Below are 15,818 nucleotides of genomic sequence, written 5' to 3'. Positions count from 1 at the left end.
CTTTTGCTGTCTCCAGTCTGATGGGGAGCCACCTGTCTTTAGGGATTGACTCAGTCCCAAACTGAATTTGCTGGACTTCTACTGTTGTTTCACTTGTAGCATCTCTGCTTTTTACTCACTTGCATACTTTGTAATTGAGTATGTGAAAAGAGTGAGATGAATTATCATAAGAATTTTGAAGCTGGCTTAACACAGTTCTCTATTTATAGAAGTAGCTAGTGGGTAAGAGTGTTCATTTGTGTTTGAAGTAAATGAGTGTTCATTTGTGTTTAAAGTAAATGAGTGCTCTAAATGTATTTCTGGAAAGTTCAGGTGAGAAAGGTTTTTCTTTGCTATACAGTTGCAGTGAAACCTAAATTAAAATTAGTGTAAAGTAAATAAAGTGACATGGTTTTCTTCAGAGGTGTTTGAAAATGGCAGTATTTATATTTTTGGAACACTGAATTTTATCTTGGTTCAATGTTTTCTACATTCCTTATGCTTACTGTTAACAGGTGGTTTAAGTTACTCCTCCTCTTGCACAACGGGTCGCTTGGAATTGCAGCATAAGCAGAACTTTATAGTAGGTGGGATGACATTGCTTCCTGAACAGTGATTGTCTAAGCTTTAGCATGGTTGGAAATACAGTTAAAACATGACTTGATAGAGAATGAGATAAAACCATGACTTAAACTGAGCACAAGTAAGCACCAATTACTTCTTTATTGTAAGGAGCATAAATGGTTATTTTAAGTATCCAAAGAGAAATCTTTGCTACCTTCCTGGCTGTGGTGATGTGTGCTTTACATCCTTACACGTTGCACATGTTGGAAGGGATTTTGCACAGCATGTCTAAGTCCTGGAGTTCTGCTCTGGAAACTCTTTGTGGGCCAGTGATCAAAGCTGAGGTTATTAAAGGCCCAGATTTATTTTTTTTCTTGGTCTCATGAGTTTGATTTCACATTTCCCACCTTCTAGACTATTACACTGGGACTGTTCAGTGATGCTTTGCCATTCATGTTGAGGAGGTACTGCTGAGCTGTCAGTCCAGGTCAGGCTTCACTGCTGAGCCCCACAATATTAATAAAGCTTCTGGAGGTATAGGCTAGAAATAGAACTGCATAAGGGGCTTGAGGATAAAAACAGAGCAGTGCACATTTTTAGTTTACACCAGATATGTTTTTAGTGTACACAAGAGTTGGACAGTGTGTATCTAAATTACTCTGTGAATTAGGAATTTGGTAAGTATTCCCTTGATTATTATTTTTAGTGAAATAATTAAAGTCTGTTCTAATTTTAAGTAATACTAACATTCTCTTTCAATCAATCAGGATCTAGCAGAGAAGAAATAACAGAACACTGGGACTGGTTAGAACAGAATGTTATGAAGACTTTATCAGTATTTGATTCAAATGAAGATATTACGAGCTTTGTCCAGGGAAAGATAAGAGTAAGTAACAGGCACATGACATAATTGGGAAAGGCCAACTACTTTTTTTTTCCTCTAAACCTGTATGAGTAATATGTCCTCTGTACAATATCAAAGGACAGCATTATAATGCTAAATACTTGTGATAGAGGAACATGTAGCTGTTAACTTCAACACACTTCCTTGTTCCTGTTCATCTGCCCCACAGTTAAGGTTGTTTGACATAAACTCTTCTGATAAATGATATACAAGATGCCTTTAGATAGTGGCCTAGAACAGTTGATAAATTATTTCACAATAATCTTAATAGTGCCTGGAAAGCATATGCTATGTTTTTGTGAAGGTGCAAATTTCACATTCTTAAATAGCACGTTTGATTTGTGGCCTGCATTTTGATCCTCAGACTATTCTTCCTGTTCTAAAACTTACTGTTAGGAGAATGCTACATTGTGTGTATGAAGGTGCATATATGGTACCCACCTGTGTGGATGTGCATATAAAGTAATTGGTTCTTCTGTTTTAGGGTTTGATTGCTGAAGAGGGAAAAGGTTCTTTTGTAAAAGAAGAAGATCCTGAGAAGTTTCGTGAAGGGCTTATGAAGTTTGAAAGGTGTTTCGGATTACCAGAGCAGGAGAAGTTGGTGACCTATTACTCATGCAGTTACTGGAAGGGTAGAGTGCCCTGTCAAGGATGGCTTTATCTTAGTACCAACTTTCTTAGCTTTTACTCTTTTTTGCTGGGAGCTGAAGGTAAGCAGGCCTTGATCCTAAGCCTAGTTCCTTCACCATTTACTGCTTATCTTTCAGATTTGGAAGAATTCTTCCTCTGTCCAAAGGAATACATTGTGTAACTTACTACACAATGTCCATTAGTTTTCTGCCTCTGTATAAGCTTCAGAGAGAAGGCAGAGAGAAGTTGGCTAAAACAAAAAATTGTCTGTCATCTTTAGTTCACATTGCCTATTAGTTCAGTTTCTTGAGGATTACTGTTATTTCTTCACACACAGACTTAATCCACATGGGTGCACTATCCACTGGTGATAATTGTACATATCTTTTTTTGTTTGAAATGCCTCTAATAGTGTGAGCTATAACTGTATTTATGTATAAACTAGAAAGCATAAAGAAAGTAAGATCCTTTCTAAGCTAATTTTCATTTGTATTGGGAAATGTCCTAGCTAACGGGCATGGTTCCTCTAAATCCCAATACATGATCAACTTACTTTAAAAAGCCCTTCTGGTAAACTGTTGAAATGGGGTGGCTTATATAATGGTGTTTGCTTGCAATTTGCAGTTTCACATGAGAGCAAAGAAAAAGTGATGTAAGCTTTGTATTTTCTTTAATGTTTTCCTTTTTATAAAATTATTTGTAATGGGATTATTTTATTGTGAAGAGCGTTCTTTTGCTTGTTGGTTTGTAGCCCTTTCCAAGTGTGTTATCGTTTAATTATACTGCTTAATTAGATTTTATTAATGCTGTTGACTACAATTTAATACGAGGGTAGTAGCTAATGAGAAGTTACTTACATCTGCTTGTATTTGTATTTTCAGTGAAACTTATTGTCTCCTGGGATGAAATATCAAAACTTGAGAAGACTTCCAATGTCATTCTGACAGAGAGCATTCATGTGTGCTCCCGTGGGGAAGATCATTATTTTTCCATGTTTTTGCACATTAGTGAAACGTTCCTTCTCATGGAGCAGCTGGCAAACTATGCTGTAAGGAGACTGTTTGACAAGGAGACATTTGAAAATGACCTAGTCCTTCATGACCCGCTGCAGATCACCAAGAGGTAATATATTACTTAAGAGTGTATCTGCTCTTGTCCTGGTACTTTTTTAGGCAAAGGGGAAGAGAATCCTTGTTTCAAGGAGATAATGTCAATGTTGGCAAAACTGGTGTTCAATCAAAGCAATGTAATTTATTGTTACTCTGCAGTGACAATATGAAGGCAGGCTGTGATCAGACCTTGAGATCTGGTCCTCAACTACAACGTTTATAGTAGTTTGAATTTTTTAGAGGTGTTCTAGCAGCATTTAGGATTAGAAAGGTAAGAATGGAGCTGCAGTATCTCCAAAGAGACCTGATGAGGAGTAAACGTGTAAGTAAACACTGTGTGACTTCTCTGCAACTAGATATGGGTGATTAAATCAATGACTTGCAGATGGGTGCATGGCTTTCCTTATTTATGACATTATTTTAGGCAATGGGAAAGATGTGTAAGTAGGTAACCTGGTGGTTAGGGTCATTCCTTCTGAAGGAAGGTGTGTAATTATTCTGTGTAATAATTTTATGTTTTTTCTTCAGTTTTGTTTTCTGTTGAAGCAAATGTTGTCATTTCCTTGGACAGCTGTTCAAATTCTCACTCAAATGTTCAGGTTTTGATATGTGGACCACAGCTATTTACTGTGAAAAGTACCCAGGAAAAGCAAGTCTGTTGTTAGGTAATTTATAAAGGGACCAGATCTTTGTTGGAAAATCAGAACTATGATTTAAGAAAAAAAACCATCTATTTAGTTTTTTAGTACATTGAAAATACAACCTGGTTTAGGTTTTATTTCCCAGGCAATTGATACCTCAGTTTGGTAGCAATGCTGGAGAGGGATGTTGCTCTACAACCAAAACATTGTTTCTGGCTGCAAGTATCTGTGAAGAGTTAGCCCATGACAGATGTTTGCAACATGTGCTACATTTCTAGCTAATTAACTTGCTGTCATCTCCAAAACTGTGTTAGGTTTAAATGGGCTAATGGGAAGCACAGCAGATTAGGCGGTACATTTTTTTTTCTGCACTACCTGTAGGCCCTGATTCAGCAAAGTGCTTTATCGTGTAAGAACATGCAGATCTATTTCTAGTTTTATATATATATATATATATATGGGTGTGTATAGATAGGTGTGGTCCTGCCCTTTGTTGCCTTTTCAAGCAAAACACTGAACCCTCCAGGCGGAGCCCAAGGATTATGGGAGAGCATGATGTTTTACTGTCTTTTCGCAAGGTATTTTTAACTTTTGTATTTGTAAAGACATTTTAAACTTACTTATTTTTTTCTTTTCTCTCTCCTACGCTGTTTTCTGTTTTGCTTTAATCTAGAGGCCTAGAGAGCCATGCCCACAGTGAGCTGTTCAGTGCATTCTTCAGGCTACCCAAAGAAGAGACCTTGAAGGAAGTTCATGAGTGCTTCTTATGGGTTCCTTTCAGTCACTACAGCACCCATGGGAAAATGTGCATTTCAGAAAACTACATCTGCTTTGCTAGCCAGGATGGCAGCCTGTGCAGTGTAATCATTCCACTAAGAGAGGTAATATAGAGTCCAAGCCAGTTATAATATGAGTTTTGCACTTGTGTAGTTTAATGCCAGTTTAACAGATTTTTATTAGAATCTGCTTACTTTACATGATATTATACGCTTCCCCCAACCTTGGATACTGAATGTAGGAATCCTGTTTGTAGGTTTATAGAATTGCTTTGTTCCCTGTATTCTCTTTCCATTTTCAATTTACTCTGATTTCTGTAGCTGCATACAGAATCCAAATATTTTAATACTTTTTTATTTTTCTAATGAAAAAACTTATGCTTAATTCTTTAAATCAAGTTAATGAGAGATTCTCAAGATAAAACGTAAAAAATTGGAAAGGGTAAGGGATCTTGAAGATTAGTAATCTTTCTGCCATGTCTCTTTCTTAGCTCAGTAGCACAATTCTTTATGCAGCAGTTTAGTGCTGTCTGCTCAAAAGTCTATAGGAAATTCAGTGGACAGTCATCAGTGAACGAGTATCAATGCCATTACAGCTGATAGTCTCAACAGATTGAATAAGGACCATATTGTAAAAGGCACATACTGTAAAGCATACCTGTTTCTGTAGGGTATTATAGCTATACTGTGGCATAACTTTTGGAAAAAACCCCACACTTTTCCATCCCTTTCTTGACTTCATGTGATCTGGGACATTGCCAGTTTCCAGTTTTCCAGTCTTAAAAGCTTTTCATCAGTCCCCAGACGTATTTTACAATACCCTAAAAATTAACCAGGTTCTGTAATTGCTCTGCATATACTCTGTGTATGTACTGCCTGACACAGGGGGTGAGCTGAGCTAATTTCAACAATAAATATGGTGTTACCCCCCAGGTAAAGCAGTTGATTTTATCATCTATAAATAGGTCTGCAAACAACAGAGGCTTCCATAACCTGTGAAGAACAGTAAGAGCCTGTGTTAAAGTAGCTGACTCTAAATTTATTCTTGTGGGTTGTCAGGCCTTCACTATTTGTTCTACAGTACTGCAGAGTTAGTTTATTTCAGTGGTATTTAGTTTTTTACCTATAATATTCCAAAAGCATGAGCAGTGGCAGTCAGGCTAGCTTTTCATGATAGTCTCACTTGTACTTGCATTATTAAAGTGTATTAGCTGTTCTAATCTGTAACCGTTCCATCATGGCAATTAAAATCAGCTCCAGCTGTCATGTATTATGACAGCTGTCTTTGAAAGGGTATTCTCAATGGGAAGTCATTCTTGTGAAACTTGTTCCATTTAATTACTTGCAAAAGCTGTGTTTTGTCAGATTTTGGATGGGAAGAACAAAAAGTAACAGCTTCTGCAGGTAGAAGGAGACAAGATTTTCCAATCAGATTAGCTGGGAAAATTTTTTCAAAGATTTTTGGTACTCTCAAAAATATGTATCTAATACTTAGTACCTTGTGCTAAAACAGCTCCAGACCACTGAACTTTAGTGTTACTAGTTCTACTTGTGTGGTGCTTCATACTACTGTTTCATGTACACATGTATTTTTAAAATGATTTCTCTTTTAGAAGTAAGGTGGTAAAATTTCTTGCCTAATTTATGTATCCTTGCTTCTGTAGGTCACAGGAGTGGATAAGGCAGATCCAGCCAACAGAGGAGTCAGCATTAGTACCAAAGGAAAAACAGCTTTTCGTTTCACAGAGGTTAGAAATTTTGAGCAGCTTGTGGGGAAGCTCAGAATGAAATGCAATGCAACTTCAAGTCCACAGCATATAATAAATACAGAGGTAACTGCTCTGCTAATTCTAGTTTCTTAGTACCTGTTCCTAGGAATAAGGTTGTGTAGTTTTACTAGGAGTTTATGTATTGTCAGCGTTTTGCGGTGTAATGCAATACATTACAGAGGATGGGTAAACAATGTCTGCTGAACCTCTAGATTTTGAGTAGTCTAAGTCTTTTATTTTTTATCTTTAAAAAAACTCATGTTCCCATCTCTTGCCGTTAGATTTTTCATACTAAAACAGAAGTTCACAAGTCTGATGTAAAATTATGTGTAACTGTGTCGGTTTTGCCAGCAAACTATTTGACTTAGAAAGTTGATGGAATGATTGTAAGGTTGTTTCTAGATGTGAAGAAATCTGTATATATAATTTCATGCATGAGAAATAAGAAAGCAATGACAAAATATCCCTAATGAGCATTACTTATTGCAGTTGCTGTATCTCTTCCCTGAAGATTTGCCCTGGGAAAAAAAATGTTAAAAAATCATCTGGAATAACCTCTAAAGTGACAGTTGTAAGAGGCAAAGCATACAAAGTGCACCTTTCAAGTGCAGCCTCCTGAAAGCCCATCCCTGCAGTGCTGGGGTTGCCATTTTTCATTTATTTTTGGAAATCTGCATCTAGAACCTGTAACGTAATATAATAAACAATGCTGGTGTAGAAACAAAAGAGTTTCTGGTGTCAGTGCTGCTTCTTGAAGATTGTGTGGCAATTATAACTACCACTAATTTTTTTTTTTGTCAAGGTTGCATCTAGTTCTGCCTCTGAAAGCCCCAAGGATTTTGATGTGGGACCATCAAAGATGGGTCAGAAAGATAACAGCAAAACTGTCAGTACAGAAGCCCTAATGACTGTCTACCATCCTCAGGATGCTGATAATCTAGACTCTAAAATGGTAAAGAAAGAGATAAAATGGCCAACAGTTTTTGGAATCCCATTGGAAGGGACTGAAGTATATTCAAAATGTATTCCAGCAAGGCTGCTGATTTCCTATGGAGCTTTGCCATTCTTCTTTTGTCTGCATTGGAGATATATTTGTTGTCCACAGGGTGCTTCTTCATGGCTCCATTCAATTTTCTGCTCATGTTGTTTAATGATATGCCTTATCTTCATGGAGCTAATTCTTCCTGCTCTTCCACCTCTTAGGGGAGAGCTGGCTGTTTGTTTTATGACAGTGAACATGTTTCATACCTGTCTAAACTGTCAAGATACAAAGTCACTGCAAACTCTTTGGGAGCAAGGAGAATTGACTTAATTTCTTCCCTGCTTCAGTCTTCTGCACTTCTGTCTAACAAAGTTGTGCTCTGGAGAATGTTTCTTTAATTGCTTTTTGCAGTAGGAGATCTTATTTTTGCTTCTCCGTAGTGTGTGCAAGAAGACAAAAAGGTTTTATTTTAAAATTAAGTCTTTTGGCACAACTGGGTAAATTAAGGTAATGCAATTTTTGCTATTAGCAATATCAGAAAATAAACACCCTTTGGGCAGGAAAAAGGGAATCCAGATTTTTAAGTTCTGCTGTTATAGCATGTTGAACAAAAGGAGACAAAATATACATTTTGCCTACAATCTGTACCTGTAACAATGCTAAATATAGCTGCTATAACAATGTTAAATCTTACTGCTGCATGCACAGAAAATGCAGTGGCAATGTTCACCCTGTTTCAGCCCTGGAGCCTCATGTGAGTTCAGGCACCTGATCATTTGCTTTGCTTCAGAGAAAATGAGTTGCGTTTTAGGTGCATAATCAATAGTTTATAAGTAATCTTATACTTCACAATGGATCTATTTCACTGCTTCTACTATCTTTGCCTCTTTCTACTCTGCAGGTAAAATGCCTGTAACTTCAGGTTTGTCCGAATTTTTGCCAGTTTTCATTTTGTAAAGCAGGTTTTACTTACATGGCTGGTCCTGGTCAAGTTCAGATGCATAAACTGTCAGCTTCTATGTTGTCAAAAATTGCTAGTTTGTAAAATGATTCCATCTGGTTGATAAATATTTGATTAAAGGTAAAACCTATATGGGTATCAGTGTTTTCGGCTATTAGTTTCCCTCCTTAATCCAACTAGACTTCATTCTCCTGCAAATTTTCTTGATTTTTGATTCCCTTCTGGTGATATTTGGAGCTCATGTAAATAAACTGCAGAAAGATTGAGAAACTACAGAAGAATAATGACACTGATGTCATAATGTCCTGGGTTCATATATAACAGTTATGTTTTCTCATTCTTAGTAGCTGGTGCAGTGCTGTGTTTTCGACTTTAGTCTGAGAACACCACTGGTAACATACTGATATTTTAATTGTTGCTAAGTAACACTTACTCCAATCAAGGACTTTTCAGTCTCGTGCTCTGCCAATGAGGAGGGCACGGGAAGCCTGGAGGAAGCAGAGACAGGACACCTGACCCAAACTAGCCATAGGAGTATTCCATACCACAGCACGTCATGCCCAGTATAGAAATGGGGGAGTTACATGGAAGGCCCAGATCGCTGCTTGGGTCAGCGACTGGTGAGCAATTGCATTGTGCATCACTTGTGATGCATTTACTATTTTCTTTTCCTTTTCCCCTTTTAGTTTCATATTCTCTCCCCTTGTTTTTTCCCTTATCATTATTATTATTAGTGGTAGTAGTAGTGGGTTTGTGTTATACTTTAGTTACTGGACTGTTCGTATCTCAACCCATGGGATTTACATTCTTTCAATTCTCCTCCCCATCCGTTTGGGAGCTGGGGGGAGGGAAGAAAGAGGGGGAGTGAGCGAGCAGCTGTGTGATTCTGAGTTACCAGCTGGGCTTAAACCATGACACATGTCATCCCTCTGTGTGCTTTCTAGCATTTGTAGCCATTCTGTTCCAAATCTGTCAACTAACATAATGCAGTGAAGCATGATGAATCAAAAAAAGGATGCAACCTGTTTTGCCTATAGAGTTTCTGTGGGATATTACTTCACCTGTATCAGAGTTAGTACGTTTTTCATTGATGTTAGCAAAGAACAGTTCATAGACATGTTGAAAATGAAATAAATTATCAGAGTATTTAATCAGGTGTCCGTGACAGTGAGTTGACTTTTCAGATAATCACTTGCTTGATTTTATTGCATCATCATGGCCAGATACTTTTTCTTATAGAATAGAATTGTAGAATCATAGAATGGTTAGGATTGAAAAGGACCTTAAGATATCTAGTTCCAACAGAGAAACCTGCCATCCACTCATAAGAAATCTGAACCTTCTCTTCACCCACTTGTTTGTGGTTGTCTTTTATACTGCTTTCATTCAATTTCTTTTTTTTTTTCTTCTATTGATTTATCCTTTACCAAGAAATGTTGTGCTCTTTATCACAAAACAGCAACAAAAAGCAGATTGTTTATGTATCGTACAAACTTATGTGTATATATGTATTTGCATGGAGATAGGTGGAAAAGAGTGTTGCAAGAGAAAGCTTTAATGTACCTCTAATTTTTTGCTGTAATTATATCAAATGTTGAATTTTCTTATCCATTATGCTGACAATGCTTTTTTGGAATGCCTCAGGAGAACTATGAAGGCAGAATTCGTCTGCGCAGTTGCATCTTGCACTGTTTAGCTGTCTTAGTGCTGTATCACTGTTCATTCACTCCCTTTAAATTCCTAGTACTTGATGGTCCTTTGATAATTGTGTCATTTTTTGGTGATGTGGTGCCCAAGCTAAAAATGGTTCAATCTAGAGGTAACAAATAGGGCTGTCTACCTATTGATTTAAAAAAGAAATGAAAGTTTAGCAGAATAGTGAGCAATAAACATTACACATAGGTGGTGATGACTTCATTTAAAATGAAAATCTAGTTTACGTACAGCTATTGCTGTTTATCTGTTGAAATCATTCTCAAGAAGGAAATAATGAAAAGTTGATCTTAGGAGTGACTAAAAAAGGTGAAAGGGAGTGATTGTTTGCTGTCTTAATACACCAACAAGGAGGCTTCAAGTGAAATTAGGAGGCAGCAGGTTTGCCTGGGTTCAGAAAGCAATTTGCAGGGAAAAGTCTGCTGCCTGTTGTTCAATTCAGGACTTGTGCCTGTGCCTCTGTTTGCCAGAGGACATAGGAGGATTTTGCAGATGTTTGCTTGACCTTACTGTCCTGTGGCACTTGCTGTTGGTTTCTGTCAGATGGGATACTGGATTAGATTTACCTTTCATCTGATGTGGTATAGACATTCTGATTAAATTAGAATTTATTAAATAAAATTATTAATATATTAAATATACTTTAAAGAATGCTAAGAACATTAAAGAATACTAGGTCATGTAGGAGATTGTATTGTATGTCAAACTTACTTATACTATGCACAGGTTAGAATGTGCTCTGATTTATATCAGCATTCATTTCACGTATCAATATGGATGCTAATGCTATCATTTCCAGTTTATATGAATATAACTGAGAGCAAAATTTGGTTCTGTTCCCTGAAACCTGGGGAGAATCTTCTAGTACTTAATGCTTGTTGTCTTCTGCTTTCCATAGTTGAAAGAAAAAATGAAAGAACAGTCATGGAACATCCTCTTTGTCGAACGGGGACATGGTGTCAGTATGTTTCGAACTAAGAAGACTCGAGACCTTGTTGTAAGGGGGATCCCAGAGGCATTAAGAGGAGAGCTCTGGCTACTCTTCTCAGGTATTGCATAGCAAGTATAATTGATTCATTTTGTGGACTCTACTGTGAGGATGTTCTACCTACTGACTGAATGCAGTCTGACAAAAAGCGCTCTTTTGTCTGACAAAAAAATTCTCTTTTCTCTGGCAATTTATTCAAATCTTTTTGAAGAAAGACCTAAAATGATGAAGAGGATAATTTTGTGTATTATTTTGGTTTGCACTGATTCAAATTAAACCTGCATTGGCTGCTTTTGTGACAAGCTCAACTGAAAAATAAGAATACGCACTGTTCCAGGGGATAGTTAGTTTCAGCAAAGCACCTTTACTTGCTAACAAGATAAGCATGTTTGTGGGACTGTGTTTCAGTTGTTTTGATTTAAGCTTTCTTAAAGCGGTACCATTTAATAAAAAAACCCCACATGTTTTCCTGGCAGTTTGACCTCAGTTAACAGCAGGTCTTTGCTATGTGGTGTTGCTTGGTTTAAAGAGTGATATGTAGAGGAATTGTGGACTTTCTTGCCCAAGCTCTGAGTGTGCTTTTGTGGCTTTCTTCTGTAGAACACACCTGTGTCAGAGCACTTAACTTGAGGAGGTGGAGGCCCAGGAAATTAAGACAGTGCTTTGCAACACCTCTGTGCTCTTTCTATTCCCGTTCACTGAAATATTTAGAGAAGCAGTAGCCATTGACTTGACGAGGATCATGCAGGAAGCCTGTGTCAGATTCAGAAAACAAGCAGCAGAGTTTGAGGAGCCACTCAGGATCTTATCTGCTAGCTGTACTCATTGTGCTCCCCTGGGCAGAGCTTGCTCCTATTCCAGAGGATCTCTTCATCATAACAAATGCATTTTGTACTCTTCATTCAGCGTACTGTATGGTAGTTCCTTTTGAGGATATGTGAACATAGGTTTATTTTTACTAGTGTTCCTTGAGCATTTACATAGACATCTATGCTTCTCTTACCACACCAATATCTCTTGTCTCAGAAGGCGTTGACTTAAAAATTATGCAATCAGTTAGGTAAATATCAGTCCTTTGCCTAGTTTTTCTAATCTGTTCCCAGCTCTACAAATGGAAAGGTATTGTCTTTGACAGAAAACGTGGTCAAAATTGTAGGTGAAAGGAAGCTTCCCCTCCCCTGATGAAACAAGAAAGTAAGTAAAAATAAACTTTATAGTGGAAAGTGATTTAGATTTCCTTCAAGCCTTATTTTATTTTGCTTTTCTGTTTCATTTCAGAGTAATTCCATTAATTTCAGTAGAATTACTCTGATACATTACTGCAGTAACATCTGGAGATTCATGAGGTACTTCAGTAGTCACCAAAATTCTTTATATAAATTGCAGACAATCATGTAGATGCTTTCCTGTTGTCCTCTAACACTGTGCAATACAATGTATTGGCAGGTGCTGTAAATGATATGGCATCCAACCCTGGATATTACACTGAGGTGGTGGAAAAGTCCTTAGGAACATGCACTTTAGCTACTGATGAAATTGAACGAGATTTACGTCGCTCCTTACCTGAGCATCCTGCTTTTCAAAGTGACACAGGGATTTCTGCTCTCAGGAGAGTTCTTACAGCTTATGCATACAGGAATCCCCAGATTGGATATTGTCAGGTACAGCAGGTTTGAGACTATTAGTACTGGTTTCCTAAATATTAGCTCATGCTGGTGGTATAGTAGCACCTCATAAAGTCAGGCACATAAATACGTAATGGTTTCTTGCTCAGTGGTTCACCTTCTTTGCTTGTTTTATCTCACTACATAATGTAAGTTTTTACATTGTACTTGAATTTGTTGATAAATTCTGTCATGTCCACTTAATCTATGCCTTTGCAGTCTTACTAGACATGTAGCAACTTAAAATATTTTTATGTAATTTAAATACTATGTTGTGTATTTTATAATATAGAGGTAAAAGTCTTATACTGATATGGCTGTATGTTATCCTAGCACTCTAAAAACATGCTGTAAAGTGCTTTCAAAAATACAAATTTTAACAAATGATGACAGTTATGTTTTCACAATCTTTCCTTGTAAATGCTTCTTTTCCTGCTTAAATGTTACAGGCAATGAATATTTTGACATCAGTACTTTTGCTGTACGCTAAAGAGGAAGAAGCGTTTTGGCTTTTGGTTGCTGTGTGTGAAAGGATGCTACCTGATTATTTCAATCGTCGTATCATTGGTAACATCCATCTTTCTTTATCTATCTAGAATTGAGTGTAAATGATAGTTCATTAAGAACAAACGTAAGGAATGAGCTGAAGGCTAAACAGTGAAAAGAAACCATTGAATTTGGTTCAGTATTGTGAAGCAGAAAATGCAAATTACAGAGATTGTCCCAAGAGTGCTCCTTAAGCGAGAGTAGATTCAGTTTTCAGATTACTTCATTACTTTAAGCATAATTACTCAGGAAGTAGTCAGTTAGACTATTATAATGTTTTGTTGGAAGTAAAACTGCAATTCATACTAGTTATTTGAAACTTAGCTTAAATAAAGGAAAAGTTACTCCAGGTCCAGATTTAGTCTTTGATCTCATACTCAGTACTTGCAGGTGTATGTGCTATAAGAAAATTGGATGTGAAGCTTGTCTCTAATTGCAGAGAAGGTGTATTGGCTGTCAGGAGAGTTATTGTAAACAGCCATGTACCCACAGAAGTGCTAAACACACTTTACAGCATGCAACAAGGCTCTTGACCCACGCATAGGGTGCATAGCTTCCACACAGGGATGAAGCCAGTGGTTCCATGCAGCGAGGCCCATCTTTGCTTTTACAATGAAGTTGCAGTAAGACAGGGGCTTTATTTCTGGCTGGTGTCCTAAGAAAAGTATGCTTCTCTGTATTAAGATTTGGGTGGTGGTTTTGTTATCCTTTCCCTGCAGGTGCCTTGGTAGATCAGGCAGTGTTTGAGGAGCTCATCAGGGTTCATCTGCCTCAGCTGACAGACCACATGACGGACATGACTTTTTTCTCCTCGGTCTCTCTCTCCTGGTTCCTTACCCTTTTTATCAGTGTGCTGCCTATTGAAAGTGCAGTCAATGTGGTGGACTGTTTCTTCTATGATGGAATAAAAGCAATTTTGCAGCTGGGTCTTGTAGTGCTGGAATACAACATGGAGAAGTTGCTGATGTGTAAGGATGATGCAGAAGCAGTCACTGTTCTCAACAGGTATCAGTGTACCTGTTATTCCTATGTGCTGTGTAGCAGCTGCTGTAATTGCAAATAGAGGAGTTGTGACATCTGGTCTAGATTTCCAAGGGCTTCAATGGAATTAAGTATTTATCTTGAGCTAAAATTCTGGAAGGGTTGACTGGAAAGTGTTCTTGGGTCCTCTGAAAATCCCATCCTCCATTAAAGTTCTTATAAAACTATTGCCATTTTGTGTATTTTAAAGGAAAAGCAATGTGATTTTTGCCTGGAATTTATATTGTTTATATAAGGTGGCTTTCCTTATTAATGAGATAATAAGCAGACTAAGACTGTTCCAAACAGTTCAGGCATCAACTTGCCTACAACATATTCTGCAGCTTGGTTCTTGTAGTTTAGGCAACTGTCTTCTCTGTTGCTAATGGCTTAAAATAGAAATAATACAAAAAAACCCTGATGAGGACAATCATGACCAGATGTTTGTTCTGAATTTGAAGAATAAATTCAAATATGCCACATAAAGTGCATTTTAAACTGACGTATTGCAAGAGAACTTGCATGGTTGTTGCTTCACTACCTACCTAAGTTCTGTGTGATTGTGTATCATGGAGTATTAAAACAGCAAAATGACTGCACTATAGAAGTCACCAAGTTGTGACTGTTAAGAACTGATAATAAGAATTTCCTTTTAGTGAGACTTTTAAATGCTGCATATTTGAATGGGGTAGGAGCTACAGAATTTAAGAGGAAAATAGAATTTTTTTTATAAGAGATCATGCAGCCTGGTATTTGTTGTAAAACCTAGCTGTATTCATTTAAATAATTAGCATTTTAAAAAGCTAACAGTAAGAGCATATTCACACAGTTCAAATATATTAACATTTAAAATCTGGAAGTGTGGTGAAATTTTAATTTTCACTTGAACTAAACAAGCTGCTGTTTCCACTTGACACCCAAGATTTTGATGATTATTATGAACTCCTTTTGAACTCTTGCTTTCAACATGGTGTCTGGCTGTAACACTTCTGTTGCGCAGTTAACCCAGCCTGCACATGCTGATGTATTTAAAAAATTATTACAGTAGTTTGCCTCTCCTCAAGAAAAAGAAAGCTATCAGTCAGGAGATATGTGTTCCTTGATGTTGGCAAAGGAACTATCCAGCCTCCCTAGTGGATCCGTTTAGGCTGGTTATGTAGGAATGATGAATAGATCAGACATGTCTTGGGTTATACATCTGAAGGAATTAAGATTGCCTTGGTTACAGTTCAGGACAAGCCCCTTTTCCTTTCTTCCAGTTATGCAGTAGAAGCTTGCTAGGTGGCTTAGAGGAATGCTCAGTGGAAGGGACCTTGGCAAGTCTTTGGTGTGACTTCCTACTCACAAAGGGATTACTGCTAGCATTAGATCACATCAGCCATATTACTGTCTAGCTGGGTCTTAAAAACTCCCAAGGCTAGAAGCATTACAACCTTCTCTGGGTAGGGAGTTCCCATGTTTGTATATCTTTGTTACCATTACAGCATATTTGTGCTACTCATGCTGATATTCTTTGCTATTTCTCATTCTCTGCACACGTCTTCAGAAGATGCTGATGTTACTGTTTTGTTG

At 37.4% G+C, this 15,818-nt stretch overlaps 1 protein-coding gene across 1 annotated transcript in view; it reads left to right on the top strand.

Annotated features, from left to right (window-relative positions):
* TBC1D8B (TBC1 domain family, member 8B (with GRAM domain)) overlaps nucleotides 1-15,818 on the top strand; it is a gene marked incomplete at its 5' end in the record, with an annotated part of 25,695 nt that overhangs the window by 2,422 nt on the left and 7,455 nt on the right. Inside the window, 10 exons of the mRNA XM_010015212.1 lie at nucleotides 1,311-1,429; nucleotides 1,932-2,157; nucleotides 2,959-3,199; nucleotides 4,501-4,708; nucleotides 6,268-6,435; nucleotides 7,175-7,324; nucleotides 10,927-11,077; nucleotides 12,463-12,677; nucleotides 13,130-13,247; nucleotides 13,946-14,231. Of these exons, the coding sequence (XP_010013514.1) occupies nucleotides 1,311-1,429; nucleotides 1,932-2,157; nucleotides 2,959-3,199; nucleotides 4,501-4,708; nucleotides 6,268-6,435; nucleotides 7,175-7,324; nucleotides 10,927-11,077; nucleotides 12,463-12,677; nucleotides 13,130-13,247; nucleotides 13,946-14,231 (1,882 nt within the window). The remainder of the gene's footprint in view (nucleotides 1-1,310; nucleotides 1,430-1,931; nucleotides 2,158-2,958; nucleotides 3,200-4,500; nucleotides 4,709-6,267; nucleotides 6,436-7,174; nucleotides 7,325-10,926; nucleotides 11,078-12,462; nucleotides 12,678-13,129; nucleotides 13,248-13,945; nucleotides 14,232-15,818) is intronic.

Source organism: Nestor notabilis, unplaced genomic scaffold (assembly GCF_000696875.1).
Source record: "Nestor notabilis isolate BGI_N333 unplaced genomic scaffold, ASM69687v1 scaffold5500, whole genome shotgun sequence".
Classification (NCBI taxonomy): Eukaryota; Metazoa; Chordata; class Aves; order Psittaciformes; family Psittacidae; genus Nestor; species Nestor notabilis.
The sequence above is the reverse complement of the archived record's forward strand: the minus strand, read 5'-3'. Positions and strand labels throughout refer to the sequence as shown.